At 42.4% G+C, this 16947-nt stretch overlaps 1 protein-coding gene across 2 annotated transcripts in view; it reads right to left on the reverse strand.

The window, feature by feature from the left end:
* The window catches only part of stk36 (serine/threonine kinase 36 (fused homolog, Drosophila)), a 58044-nt gene extending 43643 nt beyond the window's left edge, over nucleotides 1-14401 (reverse strand). Inside the window, exons 1-2 of one of the 2 annotated variants that reach the window (XM_034178592.1) lie at nucleotides 14201-14400; nucleotides 12462-12602 (exon numbers count right to left, since the gene is read on the reverse strand). In XM_034178592.1, the coding sequence (XP_034034483.1) occupies nucleotides 12462-12602; nucleotides 14201-14284 (225 nt within the window). In that variant the 5' untranslated portion in view covers nucleotides 14285-14400. Of the gene's footprint in view, nucleotides 1-12461; nucleotides 12603-14200 lie in introns of both variants that reach the window. The other variant, XM_034178591.1, reaches the window with a different exon arrangement.
* Between the last annotated feature and the right edge of the window lie 2546 nt (nucleotides 14402-16947).

A 16947-nucleotide genomic window follows, 5' to 3' on the forward strand; every position in this document is an offset into this window, starting at 1 on the left:
GAAGGCCGGAGATGAGTTTCAGTCTGTGTTTTATTAGTAACAATATACAAAAACGTGACTGACTGCGATGTATTTTAAAGAATCTTGATCATAATATCCAGTCAGTTTTTAATTCGATACCCTCCTTTTATGGTGAGAAACCTTCCCAGCGTTGGAAGTCTTTTTTTTTCTTAAGTTTCTTCCTGGCCGGCGAATCGGTTAAAAGAAGGGATTCATCCGGCGAGCTGCTCCGGCCTTTTTTAAGCTTCTGAAGCTGCTCGCGGGCTTGCGGGTTTGATACGCACGCCACCGGGATGTTCCGCTCCTGTAAAATATTGAGGAACTTCACCCAGCCTGTAGGAGGGCTCGATTTCTTGAACGAGGATCCGAGATGTTCATAAGATCTATGGCGTGAGACCCCCTCACGACTTTCCCCTTGTAAATAAATTCCCCCGACGGACTCCAGCGCGTATCACCCTTCGATAATTTCCTCATAATATATTCAGCGTTTCTACGCTCTCTGGAGGGGATATTCTTCAGGACCTCTGTGACAGTCTCATCCTCCTCCTCCTCCTCCTCCACCCCCTCCTCCTCAGGTTGCTTAGCGACGCGAGTCTCTTGCGGGGGTGAAACGCGTGATTCGAGTTCCCCCTGCTTGATCAGGGTTAAATAGCGCTGCAGCAGAGCCTCATACTTTTTAATTTTTTCATAAGGAGAGTGAGTACGTTCTTCCAGTATACCTCGCATTCGCGAGTCTAAATCATTTTCCGCCGTTTGTCTGATGTTATTTCCGCTCGGCGGAACGGAATGACTGAGTTGAAGCATCTGCTGTGGAGTGAGTAAAAACATCTTTTGCGCCGCTTTGAACGCCATTATCCTCTGGGTACTATTAGACTCGTTATAACGGGCAGGGCCGCGGCGAGCAGAGGCAGGAGAAAGCCGCCCGTCTGAATCAGCGCTCCCCGCTTCTTTTTATAACTGGTTTTTCTGTCGGCCAGAAGACGTAAAACTCTTTTTCGTTTTTTCAAGGCCCGGAATTGAGAGTCGCTCAAGGCGATATTCCCCTTTAATATATTCAAAGCGATCTCGGATAAAGTTTTCAGAAGCTCCGCCCTGCAGGTCTTCAGGCTGTGGTGACGCTCCCTCGCCCCGGCTCTGATTAGCGCTTTAAGAGCGGGGGCGTTCCTTTTTAAAAGAGAGCTCATATCCGTTTATCTTTCTGTAAATAAACTGTGGGCCACTCGTGCGGGAGTAATCCCGATCTCAGTCTGAACTGATCTGGACACTCCTGCGTGCAATCCAGTAATAAATACCCGTAAGGTACGCTCGTAGCATCATCAAGTGCCTCCAAAAAAAATTGTTTTCTGCCGGGAAACATTTGCTGAGCCAGAATGTTCATCTGTAACTTGTCTCTGGGATTTTTAAACAGCACCATATAATTACAATTCAAACTGATGGTTCGACTGTATTTCCCTTTATGAAACACGTTCTGTGTGATCATGATGACGCTCATATTCCGGTGATGTCTGTACTGGGTGAAAATTCTTACAACTTCAGGATGATCCGTTGCTTGAAAGATGAGATCGTCCAAATAACCAGATGGCTCTGACCTTCAGGGAAAAGGCTGTCGTCCAGAAATGAGTCAGGGAGTCCTCTTACAAATTTAATATTTTATTCTTCAGTTCAGAATACAGAGGTTGTTCAGACGTATACAGCCATACAATGTTGTCAGGCACATGTCTCATAGCGTGGCTACAATTTTCCAGCAATGTTTTCACAAACACAGTCTTTCCCGAACCACTCGGTCCAACGATGAGACAGGAGAATGGGAGCTGAAGTCTGGGGTCAATCTCCACCGTATTTCCAGAGTGAGACATGTTTCAAAATCCGAACGGTTCGGTTTCCCCGTCCTTTAAAAGACGCCGCTTGTCATACACCACCCTGAAGGATTTTTGAAATGACACGTTTGTCAAACTGAAACTGCTTTTATGACGTTTAATTCCCTGCTGCGGCGTTATGATAGATGCAGCGAGGGCGGGATCTTTTATATAACCCTCGACCAGATCTTTGACGCTGTCAAAGTTTATTTTCTGACAGCTTTCGTGGGTTTGAGTGATCCCCTTCACACGCATGACCGTTTTACCTCGTGCGGTTTTATATGCGTAACTTTTAGGTCCCGCCGCTGCAAACTCTGTGATGACGTCGCCGTTCAACTCGTCGGTGAGCTGCCCCAGATAATTACCGGTAGGCAGCGGGGTTTCACCCCGCCTACAAACGTAAATCAGGCTATCGGTATCATAATACAGAATCCTGTCAGGATTTGCCACAGCCTCCATAAAACCGTACAAGGTCAAACGCGCGTACGCCGTTGTAAACGCCGCGATGAAAATATTGACGGTTTTACCCGGTCGGCTGACGTGCCGCGGGCCGTACCTCCATTGAACCATAGCCGCCTGACTGCTGAGGAATGTTAGATATGTGACCTCGTACTCTTCAGAAAACAGATACCTGAACAGATCGTCAGCATTTTTAACGAGCGCGGTCTGCGTCAGATTTGCCCTCTGGGCGAATTTCCCCCAGAAGGAGTTGAGGCAGATCTTAGCCATCTGACGTTTTGCCGGATTGTGACTGATTTTTTCTGGGTCTAAACGAATCTTCTGATTCAGCCAGTAGTCCGTGATGTATTTTTCTCTGCTCTCGGAGTCTTTATCAAATTCGGGAGGGAAACCAGAGGCTTCCTGCTTGTGTTTTAAGAAGGTGTTTATGTACCCCTCAAAGATTTTATCACTTTTTTCCTCAAAATGCCAGACTTCAAAAATCTTAGCTACAGCATAGCCTGTATCCAGAGCTTTGTGGAATTCCGGGGTCGTCCAAGTCCCAGACAGAGCTCTCTGCTGCTGACTGTGTGTGCACGCTGCAGCTTGATTATTTTCATCAGCGCAGGTGCGACACAGAGTAAACACCAGTTTACCGTGAGGAGTTCTGTGTGGGAGGACGGGGAATTTTAGCCCCTGGGGCGGGTACACGATGGCTTTGATGAGCCCGAAATAAGTCCTGGGGTCTCTGAAATTTCTCTCTATAATTTCCGGATGCCCCGTGGGATATGTGAAATTTACGTTAACGTAAGGATACAGCGAGGTCACGTCGACGTAATAGACCGTCTCATCTTGCTCAGCCGTGTACCTCAGACGGGCCGCGCAAGTCCGACCGCCGTATAAAGCGTCGCGAGGTTCGAGGGGCGGCGGTAACCCCCTGCGGGCGAGGAAACACCGAACGCTCTCATCCCTCAGCCTCATTTCAAGCCATTGATGCTCCCAAATTACGTTGAGGGTGACGCCCGGCATAGCCCGCAGAAAGGCTATTTTTTTCTGACACGCTGCGTGGAGCTCTCCAAATGAGGTGTTTGTGAGAGGGTTTATTTCATGCTGTGTAAAACACCTTGCACACCCGTGGTAAAAACATCCGAGAAACTCCCACACTTTTATCCGGCCGTCAATCTGAGCATACCCATCAACATAATAACCTCCTATTTTTTTCTCGCCCCTGTTTAGAGCATGATCGATGATAATGTTTTGCGTCTCAGCAACCCATTCTAACCATTGCACGGCCACGTCCGAATATTTTTTATGCCTCGTTCTATAATTGTCGGCGGAGGGGATCGCCAGCGTTTTTGGAGCAAGAAAGTTAGTTTGGAAGACTTTCATACACGCCGAGGCGATTGTAACGCAGGTAAAAGGATCCACGAGTGTTTCAGCGATGAATTCAGACATAAATTTGGAGCAGGCTGCAGCCAAGATTTTTGTGTCGTTATCACAATACATAACGGCCTCGGCTTTAAAATCGAAAATTGCGTTTTTTTTCCGCACGTACCACGCGTTAAATTCCTCTCTTTCTCCCTCTGACATATTTGCGACCCCGTAAGCCGCTGAGTCAGGGTACGGACCGACATAGTTCAGATTTTTTTCTGAACTGAACAGGTGCGGAAAGTAACCTTTGCGGATGATTTCGTCTTTCAGCCGGATCCCCAGGGCTTTAGGCATCTGAGATAAGCGCATTGTAAGGAAAGATAACGAATCTATATATTTCTGTTTAAAGGCGGCGTCTGTCATGAGTAATAGTTTACTCCCGGTCATAATCACAGCGGGGGTTACGCCCTGCTGGACTAAATACTTTAGAAGCAAATAGCCGTCAAAACCTTTTGAGTTGTGAGCGATGAACACGTATTCTTTGAATTTTCTCGTTCTAAAATGTTTAAAGAAGCGGGCTACGCAGTCTGTCCCCCATGCGCTCCAAAAATCACCCGTCTTTGTTACAGCGCTGACGTAAAACGGTACGTGTTCCCCGTTATTATCGACATACGTTTCAAAATCATAAAAAACATATTTCTCTGAATGCGTCTCTTCAGCTTTGAGCGGGGTCATATAGCAGAGGTGACCCTCGCTCGGCTCCTGGAGAGCCTCGCCGCATATATGACACCTCTTCTGCTTACACACGTGCGGAGCGCTGTTTTTAGAAAACGCTATGTAATACTCACGTTTACATCGAGAGCATTTTTTTCTGTTATCACACACATTAACGAACTTACCGGCGGAAGGACGATACTTCGGCTGTTTATGCAGGCTGTAACAGGTGGGAGAGCGACACTCCTTGTTACATTCGCTGCAGAATACAGGGTTATTTTTCTCATAACACTGCGTGGATTCACAAATTTTACAATATGACGGACAATTATGGGAGGCGTGGTTATTGTACCCCTCAAAGCAAAACTTACATACATATTTCACTCCCAAAAATCTCTTTAAATCGATGATTCCGTAAAAATGATTATTAAACAGAAAAACGAAAAGAGTTTTCTGCTGCGCCGGTATTCCTGTCTGGAATTTTGTCAGCTTTCTCTCCCCTTCGGCTCTGAAAAACACCACAATTTTACAACCCAGAGCGTTTTCAAATTTTCCCACCTGCTCTAAAGATACCGGCGTAGCAGCCGTTAATCCGACGCTATTTTGTAACGCCAGTCCGCGCTGCTCCGCCTCGTGCGTACTCAGATGAGGATTCAATAACTGAACGAGGTTTATCGCGAAACATAAACTGTTGTCAGGATTATACACGATATTAAGGCATTTGGATTTTTCCTCAGAACCTCGTGATGGAGGAGGTCATCTATTCTGCGCTTCCCCGCGCCGTTCTGGTTGCGGATGACTTGAACCACTAATTCCAGAGACTCGTCGGCTAAAACGTTGGAATTTGATTGTATCAATCGTTCTAACAGATTTTGGAAGCCCGTCACATCGCCAGCGTCGTTATATGAGCTGATCAAAGCGGCCTCGTTGTAGACTGAGTCCCCACGAATCTCCATTTGGATAAAGTCCCCGGCCCTGGCGTGTGTTAAAGCCTTTTCGACCGAGTTATGAAGAGCCCCAACGACGTTACGGTAAAATTCCGCGTAGTCGGGAATTTCGTCGGCGCGCTGGAAATTGAGAGGCAGCCTGATTTCGATATTGTTAAAAGCAGGTCTCCTGATGACGTTAGCAGCCCCACCGCCCGTCATGGGAGAGTGCCGGCTGGACCCCGGTCGTGCATCATCTCCGTCTTCCATCAAAACAGAGATCGCCGCGTTTATCGGGGTTAAACGAGCTCTGTTTAAAATCTCTTCTCCGCGCGCATTGCGCGGGGAGGGACTTCTTAAAGGTGAAAAAGCGCGAGCGTCGTTAGGCGTTTGATTTAATTCATCCACCGCGGATTGGACGTGAGGATTAACTTCACACGCGAGGAAGTTTACGGCGTTATTTAACGGAGTCAGACGTACCTGGTTCAACGCCGCGGGACCGGACTCGTCTGGAGGTGAGGTGTGCGGGGGGTCAGGGGGCTCTTCAGTATCAGACTGGACCGTCGAATTTATAGCGTTAATCGCAGAAATGATGTAGGGGTTAATTTCTTCCGATTCTCGTTCAGCCGCTAAATTGTTAAGAGCCTCATTTAACGGTGTTAAACGAACACGGCTTAAAAGTCTCTCTCCGGACTCGATGTTATTTTGAGGCGGCGAATTTAACGCCTCGGGTAATGGACCATCTGCTCCAGGAGCGCTCCCCGCTGAGTCGATTATTGAAGCGTTTAAATCCAATACACGTCCGAAGTTATTTTCCCGATGTGAATTCTCTCCTTCCATCTTTTAAAATCTGTAGCAGGAAGAATCTACCTCAAGAAATTCAGTTAATATACCTCTTCAAAATGAATTCTCCCGTTCCATCGGAATAAGAGAAAAAATAAAAAAATAAAAACAGACTACACATTTTCAAGAAAGTTGCGTGATGAGGTTAATCCCAGCTCAGAATATCTTCGAGCCTTGCGTCTCTGTGGAAAATAGACGGTCTCCCTCCACCGCGTGCTGAAAAAAGAGAAAATCGTTAGTTATTAAATATTTAAAATAAATAAATAAATACATAAACTCCGACTCCTTACCGTGTACATCCGCGGATCGTTTTACGGGTCTCTCCCACTGACCCGCTTCTCCATGGGCTGTGACAGAAAAAATCGGGTTATTCCAGAGTTTTAATCGTGATTTAATCTCGATCGCTGTACTTACATCTGCGTGGTGAAGTCGGGGCTTCCAGCCTTCGAACTTCTTCAGGGGGCTCTGACTTGATTTCTAGAATTAACATAAATAAATGAATACAAAGCATCACCCTCGCAAGCGGATATTCTGTACTATTTCAAATATATTACCGAGGACGGGTCCGAACGCGCTCTGGACCGTCTGCGTGGTTTTGTCTAAAAAAAAATAAAAAAAAACAGTTTCAGACGGCGTGCATCATTTAAAAACACTCATTTCTATCAAAACAGATTACTTAAATCACTTACCCTGAAAGCTGATGCGGTTTTCGCACTCTGCTCGAAGACAAGAAAACTTAATTAAACAACATGGTTTTCCAGGATTTTTTCCGCAAATTTATTCTATTTTATACCCATAGCTGGGGGTCCAGGCATCTTCACTCTTCACCGGTCGTAGTGGAAATGCTCGCTGACTCGTTCCCAGGGACGTAAGTGATAAGGAGCATTGTTTATTGTTCGGGCTCGGGGCAGCATCTCCGCTCAGCGGGTGTCCCGCGCCCCATGATCGATCGGCTAATATCTTAAAAGAAAACATCATCTGGCGTGAGTGATAAGGAGCATTGTTTATTGTTCTTCGGGTTCATCACCTCGGGGCAGCATCTCCGCTCAGCGGGTGTCCCGCCACACACACACACACACACACACACACACACACACACGCACACACACACACACACACACACACACACACACGCACACACACACGCACTCACACAGACACAGCTCTGCAACAGGTTTTACAGCCGTGGGGTCATGTTTCCGCGAGCAGCTCTATGCGTGGGTATTTGACCGTCTTGCTGCAAAGACTTACAGCCGAGAGACGGCTATTTGTACCCCCTTCTTTAATTTACGAATTAAAAAACAGAAAAGGAAACGTAATAATTTAAGAATTAAAAATATTAAAGGGGCATTAAATAATAGACACTGATTTATGTTTAATTATTTCAGAATTAGTTAATTCTTTAATACATTAAAAAGATCTAGGTATTTTTAATCGTTCTTTAATTCATGAAATAAAGTGACATTAAAATATTAGACCCTGGGTGGGAGGGGAGGTATGGCTTGGAGGCGGTGCTTGGCCGGGGTTAGGGGAGGAGCTTGGGGGTGGGGCTAGGGGAGGAGCCAGGGGCGGAACTAGGGGAGGAGCCGGGGGCGGGGGCTTAGGGGCGGGACATACTGACGTCATCGACTCTGATTGGATGTGACGTCATAAGGGGCGGGGGCTAGGAGGTGGGACTAGGGGCGGGGCTTAGGGGCGGGGCATAATGACGTCATCGATTATGATTGGCTGTTACGTCATAAGGGGCGGGGCTTGGAGGCGGGACTAGGGGAGGGGCTTAGGGGCGGGACATAGTGACGTCATTAATTCTGATTGGCTATGACGTCATAGAGGGGGCGGGGCTTAGTGACGTGGCCGATTTTGATTGGCAGCTGTCACTTTTTTGACGAAAGGTGGGTCAGTTTTCTCTCTAATGAGTCCAACAATTATAACAGTCATAACAACATATACACAAATTCACAACACACTACATATCAACACAGACATACACTTCAATATTCAATTACATTTCAATTCATGTATAAGTATGTTATGTATAAAGTGCCAAATCACAACAAACTTGGCCCAAGTCACTCCATATTAACCCTGCCGACCCCCAGAGCAAGCACTAGGCAACGGTGGTGAGGAAAAACTCCCTCTTAGGAAGAATCCTCAAGCAGACCAGGCTCTAGGGGGTGACCCTCTGCTTGGGCCGTGCATATATACCTGTATACGTACATACATACACACACATTATATACATATATACACACACATATACACACTCACATATATACCTATATACATACCCACTAACACATAAATAAATATACAATACGTATATATACACATACATACATTTATACCTACACATACATATACATACCCCTACACATATACACATATATATACACGCACACATATACATACATATACACACACACATGTATACATATATACACACACATCAATCAATCAATCAATCAATTTTTTTATATAGCGCCAAATCATAACAAACAGTTGCCCCAAGGCGCTTTATATTGTAAGGCAAGGCCATACAATAATTATGTAAAACCCCAACGGTCAAAACGACCCCCTGTGAGCAGGCACTTGGCTACAGTGGGAAGGAAAAACTCCCTTTTAACAGGAAGAAACCTCCAGCAGAACCAGGCTCAGGGAGGGGCAGTCTTCTGCTGGGACTGGTTGGGGCTGAGGGAGAGAACCAGGAAAAAGACATGCTGTGGAGGGGAGCAGAGATCGATCACTAATGATTAAATGCAGAGTGGTGCATACAGAGCAAAAAGAGAAAGAAACAGTGCATCATGGGAACCCCCCAGCAGTCTACGTCTATAGCAGCATAACTAAGGGATGGTTCAGGGTCACCTGATCCAGCCCTAACTATAAGCTTTAGCAAAAAGGAAAGTTTTAAGCCTAATCTTAAAAGTAGAGAGGGTGTCTGTCTCCCTGATCTGAATTGGGAGCTGGTTCCACAGGAGAGGAGCCTGAAAGCTGAAGGCTCTGCCTCCCATTCTACTCTTACAAACCCTAGGAACTACAAGTAAGCCTGCAGTCTGAGAGCGAAGCGCTCTATTGGGGTGATATGGTACTACGAGGTCCCTAAAATAAGATGGGACCTGATTATTCAAAACCTTATAAGTAAGAAGAAGAATTTTAAATTCTATTCTAGAATTAACAGGAAGCCAATGAAGAGAGGCCAACATGGGCGAGATATGCTCTCCCCTTCCAGTCCCCGTCAGCACTCTAGCTGCAGCATTTTGAATTAACTGAAGGCTCTCCAGGGAACCCCTAGGACAACCTGACAACAATGAACCACAATAGTCCAGCCTAGAGGAAATAAATGCACGAACTAGCTCTTCAGCATCACTCCAAGACAAGACCCCTCCGATTCTAGAGACACTGCGTAAATGCAAAAAAGCAGTCCCACATATTTGTTCAATATGCGCCTTGAATGACATATCCTGATCAAAAACGACCCCAAGATTTCCCACAGTATTACTAGAGGTCAGGGCAATGCCATCCACAGTAAGGATCTGGTTAGACACCATGCCTCCAAGACTTGTGGGGCCAAGTACAATAACTTCAGCCCTATCTGAGTTTAAAAGCAGGAAATTAGAGGTCATCCATGTCTTTATGTCTGTAAGACAATCCTGCAGTTTAGCCAATTGGTGTGTGTCCTCTGGCCTCATGGATAGACAAAGCTGGGTATCATCTGCGCAACAACGAAAATTTAAGCAATACCGTCTAATAATACTGCCTAAGGGAAGCATGTATAAAGTGAATAAAATTGGTCCTAGCACAGAACCTTGTGGAACTCCATAATTAACTTTAGTCTGTGAAGAAGATTCCCCATTTACATGAACAAATTGCAATCTACTAGACAAATATGATTCAAACCACCGCAGCGCAGTGCCTTTAATACCCATGGCATGCTCTAATCTCTGCAACAAAACCCCATGGTCAACAGTATCAAAAGCAGCACTGAGGTCCAACAGAACAAGCACAGAGGTGAGTCCACTGTCCGAGGCCACAAGAAGATCACTTGCAACCTTCACCAATGCTGTTTCTGCACTACGATGAATTCCAAAACCTGACTGAAACCCCTCAAATAGACCATTCCTCTGCAGATGATCAGCCAGCCGTTCTACAACTACCCCTTCAAGAATTCTTGAGAGAAAAGGAAGGTTGGAGATTGGCCTATAATTAGCCAAGATAGCTGGGTCAAGTGATGGCTCTCCAAGTAATAGTCTAATCACTGCCACCTTAAAAGCCTGTGGTACATAGCCAACCAACAAAGATAGATTGATCACACTTAAGATCGAAGCACCAAATAATGGTAGGGCTTCCTTGAGCAGCCCGGCAGGAATGGGGTCCAATAAACATGTTGATGGTTTGGATGAAGCAACCAATGAAAACAACCCAGACAGAACAATCAGAGAGAAAGAGTCCAACCAAATACAGGCATCACCGAAAGCAGCCAAAGATAACGATACGTCTTTGGGATGGTCATGAGTAATTTTTTCTCTAATAGTCAAAATTCCGTTAGCAAAGAAAGTCATGAAGTCACCACTAGTCAAAGTCAATGGAACACTCAGCTCAACAGAGCTCCGACTCTCCGCCAGCCCGGCCACAGTGCCGAAAAGAAACCCGGGGCCGTTCCCATCCTCTTCAATCAGTGATGAGTAGAAAGATGTCCTAGCCCCACGGAGGGCTTTCCCATAGAGCAACAGACTCTTTTTCCAGGCCAAGTGAAGATCCTCCAAACTAGTGAGACGCCATTTCCTCTCCAACCCACGGGCCATCTGCTCCAAGCTACGAGTTTGTGAGCTATACCACGGAGCCAGGCACCTCCGACCTAAAGCTCTCTTTTCCAGAGGAGCCACAGCATCCAAAGCCGTCCTCAATGAGGACGCAAAACTATTGACGAGATACTCTATCTCACTTACAGAGCCTAGGTAGCCACTCTGCACTGCGCCGGTACACGGCATTAGAGAACATAAAGAAGGAATCATATCCCCAAACCTAGTCACAGCGCTCTCCGAAAGACCTCTAGTGTAATGAAACCTATTCCCCACTGCTGGGTAGTCCATCAGAGCAAATGCAAATGTCATTAAGAAATGATCAGACAGAAGGGAGTTTCCAGGGAACACTGTCAAGTCTTCTATTTCCATACCATAAGTCAGAACAAGATCCAAGATATGATTAAAGTGGTGGGTGGACTCATTTACCCTCCGAGCAAAGCCAATAGAGTCCAACAATAGATCAAATGCAGTGTTGAGGCTGTCATCCTCAGCATCCGTGTGGATGCATATACATATACATATACATATACATGTACATATACATACATATTGACTGATCATTTATTTTGAGTTTTACAAAATAAGCATTTCTTTGACATCTACATTTACCCACACTGGGTTGAAAAGAACAGGCGATACAAACATACATGCATACATACCAGCGCACTTAACCCAAAAAGGGGTGGGAAGAAGACAAACTTATTTAATCCCACCCCCAAATACCCATACGTTATTATGACTACCAAGAGTGACCAATATTCCTTTTTTATTACTATGTAATTGATATCATATATTAGTGATGAGTATCTATAATAATAATAATAATAATAACAAAAACAATTCCCACCATAATAGACAGTAATAGTGACAATAATTATTGTCAATCAAAAAAAAATTTTTTTTTATTTCTATTATTATTATTATTATTACCATTTTTTTTTAATTGCTATTGATATTGCTGGTGTCATTCCTTAAGCCATTTTCATATGTCAATAAATTCCCCTCATTTACTCAGAAAATGTTACAGTGAAAACCTGTATAGATCTATATTTTCCACACAGAAAATTGACCAAGAATTAATAAAGAATCAGACCGAGAATCAGAATCAACAATGGCATCGACAACAATAAAATCTCATCTCTTCCCATTTCTACTAAAATGGAAATTAGAAATTACATAATGAGGGAATAACAATTCTGACCATAAAACAACTTAGCAGCCAAATGTCCAATTACATCTGGTCACAGATCACCCACAAAAAGTGCTCCAACCATGACAACGCTTATCTTATGTGGAAATAGTCTGAAATTAAAACTGACAGTCTGCCTTATGAGCTCACATTCTTTTGTTTTCAACAGCCATATGCTGTAATACAGAGTGAAACACTTCCCACCCCACCTGCATATGCACCGTCCAAATATTTATGTGCCTAACTATACATTTTTTTCAAAAAAAGGAGACAAATTAATTTGTTGTTAGGTAAAATGCATTACCAGAGGCCCATAAAAGCATACCTCTTTTTCAGTCTCAAAGCTGTCAAGAAGCTGAATAATGTTTGGATGTTGAAGATCCTTCAAGATTTCAATTTCCGTGTTGAGACTTCTGAGCTCCTTTTCAGAGAGACCCATCTTTGGAAGGAACTTCAGAGCCACCTCCTGGAATGGACACATGTAGACATGGTCCAAAATATGTCAAACATCTGTGCATCCATTGGTGAAACTACAGATGGCAACATTCAACTGCCAAACATGTTCAAAACCTCAAGTCTGAGTCTGGTTTACAACTGCATCACTGAAGAGGCTCTATTCTTTATAAATTTGTTAGTTTGATTTATCTTAAAAGGGTTAAGTTGGTTTCTGGGTCAACCAAGCCCATATAACAAATCAAACAGTTCTCAGATATATAGGTTGAAGCCTGACAGTGCAGAACACATATTATAGACATGTGCAAAGGTTTTAGGCCCTTTAAAACTGCTAACATTTAGAAACAATAAAAGAGGCTACATCGCTAATATTTGTAAATTCATATAAAGAAGAAAAATGCCATTCTGCTCTGAGTGCAATTGATCCTGTCAGATCTCAGAAGTGAGGCAGAAAAGGCCCTGATTATAGCAGGCAGATATGTGGAAAATATCACTATAGTTGCACATTTTATGGTAAAAGCACAACATTTTCCAAACAGTTTGATATGTGAAACAATTTTGCTTTTTATTGTAAAAGCACCAAATAATTATTCAGACACTTATTTGGCAAAATTTTTTTTGAGTGAAGTTGGTTACCAGTTACTAGTTACTTATTCAGACACTTTTTTTTTTGGTATGAATAACACCCAATGGATCCACAGAGATGCATAACAGAGGAAATTGGACTGAAGTTGTGAATATCTGTCTGAATATCTGTCCAGTCCAATAATATTAATAATAATAATAATAATAAAAGGCAAATAAGTGCCTGAATAAGTAACTGGTAACTGAATAAGTGTCTGGACAGATTTTCAGCCCGATTTACAGTTGTAACCCAATTTTTTTTTAGTCAAAACCTATATTAATCATCTCCTTGGATGAAAACAATGCCATTTTGACCAGAAAATAAACATTTTTTTTTTTTCAGCCGAATAAGTGTCTGGACTGGACTGGACAGATATTCAGACAGATATTCACAATTTCAGGCCGATTTCCTATATTATTTATCTCTGTGGATCTACTGGATATCATTCAAACCAAAACAAAAAAAAATTGTTGAATAAGTGTCTGGACAGATATTCAGATAGATATTTGCAATTTCAGCCCGATTTACAGTTGTAACCCAATTTTTCTTTAATCAAAACCTATATTAATAATCTCCTTGGACGAAAACAATGCCATTTTGACCAAAAAAAAATAATTTTTTTGTTTTTTCAACCGATTGTGTCTGGATTGGACTGGACAGATATTCAGATATCCTCTATTATGCATCTCTGTGGATCCGTTGGATGTCATTCATACAAAATAAAAAAATAAAAAAATAGCCGAATAAGTGTCTGAATAAGTAACTGGTAACCAACTTCACTCAAAAATCTTTTGCCGAATAAGTAACTAATAACTGGTAACCAACTTCTATTTTATGACACTGGATTCGTCAGCAGCTGGGGACTCCAACTTCAGCGTAAATTTCAAAACATCAGTAAAAACAATGCTTCTTTAAATGCTTTGAAACTGGAACAATTTTCCAAAATTATATATTTGGGTCAATGATAGTAACAGTAACGTCTTTACCTGGTCACTAAACCGTTTAATTCCTTTGTAGACTCGACCGAACGAACCCTCTCCCGCCAGCTCCAACACAAGATACGAGTTCATGTTGTACTCGATGAAGGCTGCACACTTGTAGTTGAAAAGTTACCTGTTTAGGGACATTTATAAATATTAAAGAACAAACTGTTTGGTACCGTGAACTTTTTTTTTTTTTTTTTTTTGGAAACTGTAACAATGAGTAGGGAGCAGGTCGAACCGCCGGTTTATAATTTCTACACGAATATGATAATGAGAGTGTTCACAATATACACAACAAATACTACTTCTAGACTAGTCATTTTACATCCGTAAGTTAATAATAAGTTGCTATGATGACAAATATAAAGGCACTGCATTGATGAAATATAAACAGGCTTCTCCGCAGACAACCTACATTTGTGGGTCCTTATCGTAGCAACCGCTGGCGCGTTCATAGTAACAGGCTGGTAAACAAACCACAAGCTCTGTGCTGTTTAATTCTACAAACACAAAACAGATAGAAATATTATAAAAAATAAAAAAAAAGCAAAACAAGTCAACATCTCATTTTACTTCGAAAGAATTAACATCTGCAGACAAATTTTAATTTAACCTTTATTTAACCAGGTTAATCCCATTGAGTTCGAGACCTTTTTTTGCAAGGGAGACCTGGACAATGATAAAGTTTCCAGTTCACCTAACCTGTAAAATATTTCACAGGTTGTTGTTTAGGATATTTTACAGCCAGACATCCAGGAATCAAAAGAACCAATTTGACATTTTATTTTTTTTTTTATTGGAATTGTATTCTCCTTTATCAAAAAATAGGTTTTACTGTTTTAAACCACTCATATTTTTCCATTTAGTTGATGATTGTCACATTGTTCAGGGGCACACTGCAAATCTTGAAAAAGTTTCTTTCTGGAATCAAGGTGTCAGGACCTGTGAAGAAGAAAAAAAGAATGGCAAGAATATTTTTGTAGGTGTATTATTGTCAAGCCCTGCCCCATGCCTGGTTTATGTCATGGTTTTATCCCTTGTTTGTTTCAACATTGTTCATTTATCTTTGATCATCTGTTTGTTTTACTTTTGTTATATGTTGAATTATCTGTTTATGATACTTTTGCCACATGGGAGTTCCATTCTAGTTTAGTCTTAGCCTTTATTTTCTTGCTGAGGTCTTTTCAGTTTTTAATTTTTGTTCCTTCATGTTGGGTCTTCTTTATTGCATTTCTTATTTATTACCTCCGCCAAGGAGGTTATGTTTTCGGTTGTGTTTGTTTGTCTGTCTTTGTCAGCAGGATAACTCAAACATTTTGAACGGATTTTGATGAAATTTTGTGGAGTGGTTGGAAATGACAAGAGTAACAAGTGATTAAATTTTAGTGGTGATCCGGATCCCGATCCGGATCCTGATGCTAACGCGTTAGCATGTCTATGGCATTTTCAATGTTAAAAGTTAGCATTAAGCAGTTGCAGCTGTCATCACGTTCGGGTGCATTTGTTTTCAAATTGCAATATTTCTTAAATTTATTTTTGTTTATATATTAATAATCTAATGATTATTATATACAATTTTAGAGAAAGAGACAAAAACAAATAGATCACTGTGCCAAGGAGGGAATCTTTTTAGGGTCAGTGACCCTATGGCCTTGTTTAGAGAAGTGTTTCATAAATGTTAAAAAAAAAATATATTTGCAGTTTAGTTGAATAATAAATTAAATTTTGTCTCTTATTTGTTTTTGTCTATAAGCACATGCAATATCAATATCAGTGCTCAGATGACAGTAGCTTCTGGGAAAGCTGCAAGTTGCAATAAACTGTGTTGCCAAGCGCTAAGGATACATGCTATCCAGTCACAGCAGATGAAACTTTTTTTACTACTGAGCAAACATCATTGTTAGACTTTTTTAGGTTCAATGATTCCACAGCGTGTAGATGTTATGGCGTCAGTGACCCCATGGCCTTGGCAGAGGTTTGCACTCTCTGAGTGCTTCTAGTTAGGACTTGGATTTTGTTCATCTTTGGTTTTGGTATTTTATTTTGATCACTGTGATTTTAGGTTTGTCTTCTTGTCAGGTCCTGTTCACTTTGCTTTTGTCTCACTGCACTTTCTTGCACCAGCTTCTCTCACCTTCATTCTAATTCTGTTTACTTTGTCTCACTGCACTATCTTGCACCAGCTTCCCCCATCTTCATTGTAATTCTGTCTGCTCTGTCTTACTGCACTCTCTTGCCTCATCTTTGATTCATCTGGCTACACCCCTTTCCTGAATGTTTCCACACCTGTGTCTAATCTTCCCTAATTACCACCAGTACATTTAAACCCGACGTGCTTTGTTCTCTGCCAGTTCATTTGACCTTATTGTCTGCTTCCAGCCTTGTTTTGTAGCCTTGTCAAGTGTTTACTCTATTGCCTGCCAGTGTTTGACCTTGCTTTTGTCACTACCTATGAACTCTGCTGACCTGTGATTTTGAACCTTGATTGCTGTATTACCTCATCTCTGCCCGCTGATCCTCTGTACCTCTGCCTTGTTGACTGCCTATCTGTGTACCATACCATTGCTTGTTTCCTGGATAAAACCCTTTTAACAATCCTACACCTGTTTTCGAGAATCTCCATTTGTGACCACCTTCTGTTTGTGTCACATCACCCTTCTTGCTTGACAATTATAGCAGATACACTGAGGAATTTCACCAAAAAAACATAAAACCAAGGAAAGTATACAGCACAACAACAACAAAATGTT

Source organism: Thalassophryne amazonica, chromosome 9 (assembly GCF_902500255.1).
Source record: "Thalassophryne amazonica chromosome 9, fThaAma1.1, whole genome shotgun sequence".
Taxonomy (NCBI): Eukaryota; Metazoa; Chordata; class Actinopteri; order Batrachoidiformes; family Batrachoididae; genus Thalassophryne; species Thalassophryne amazonica.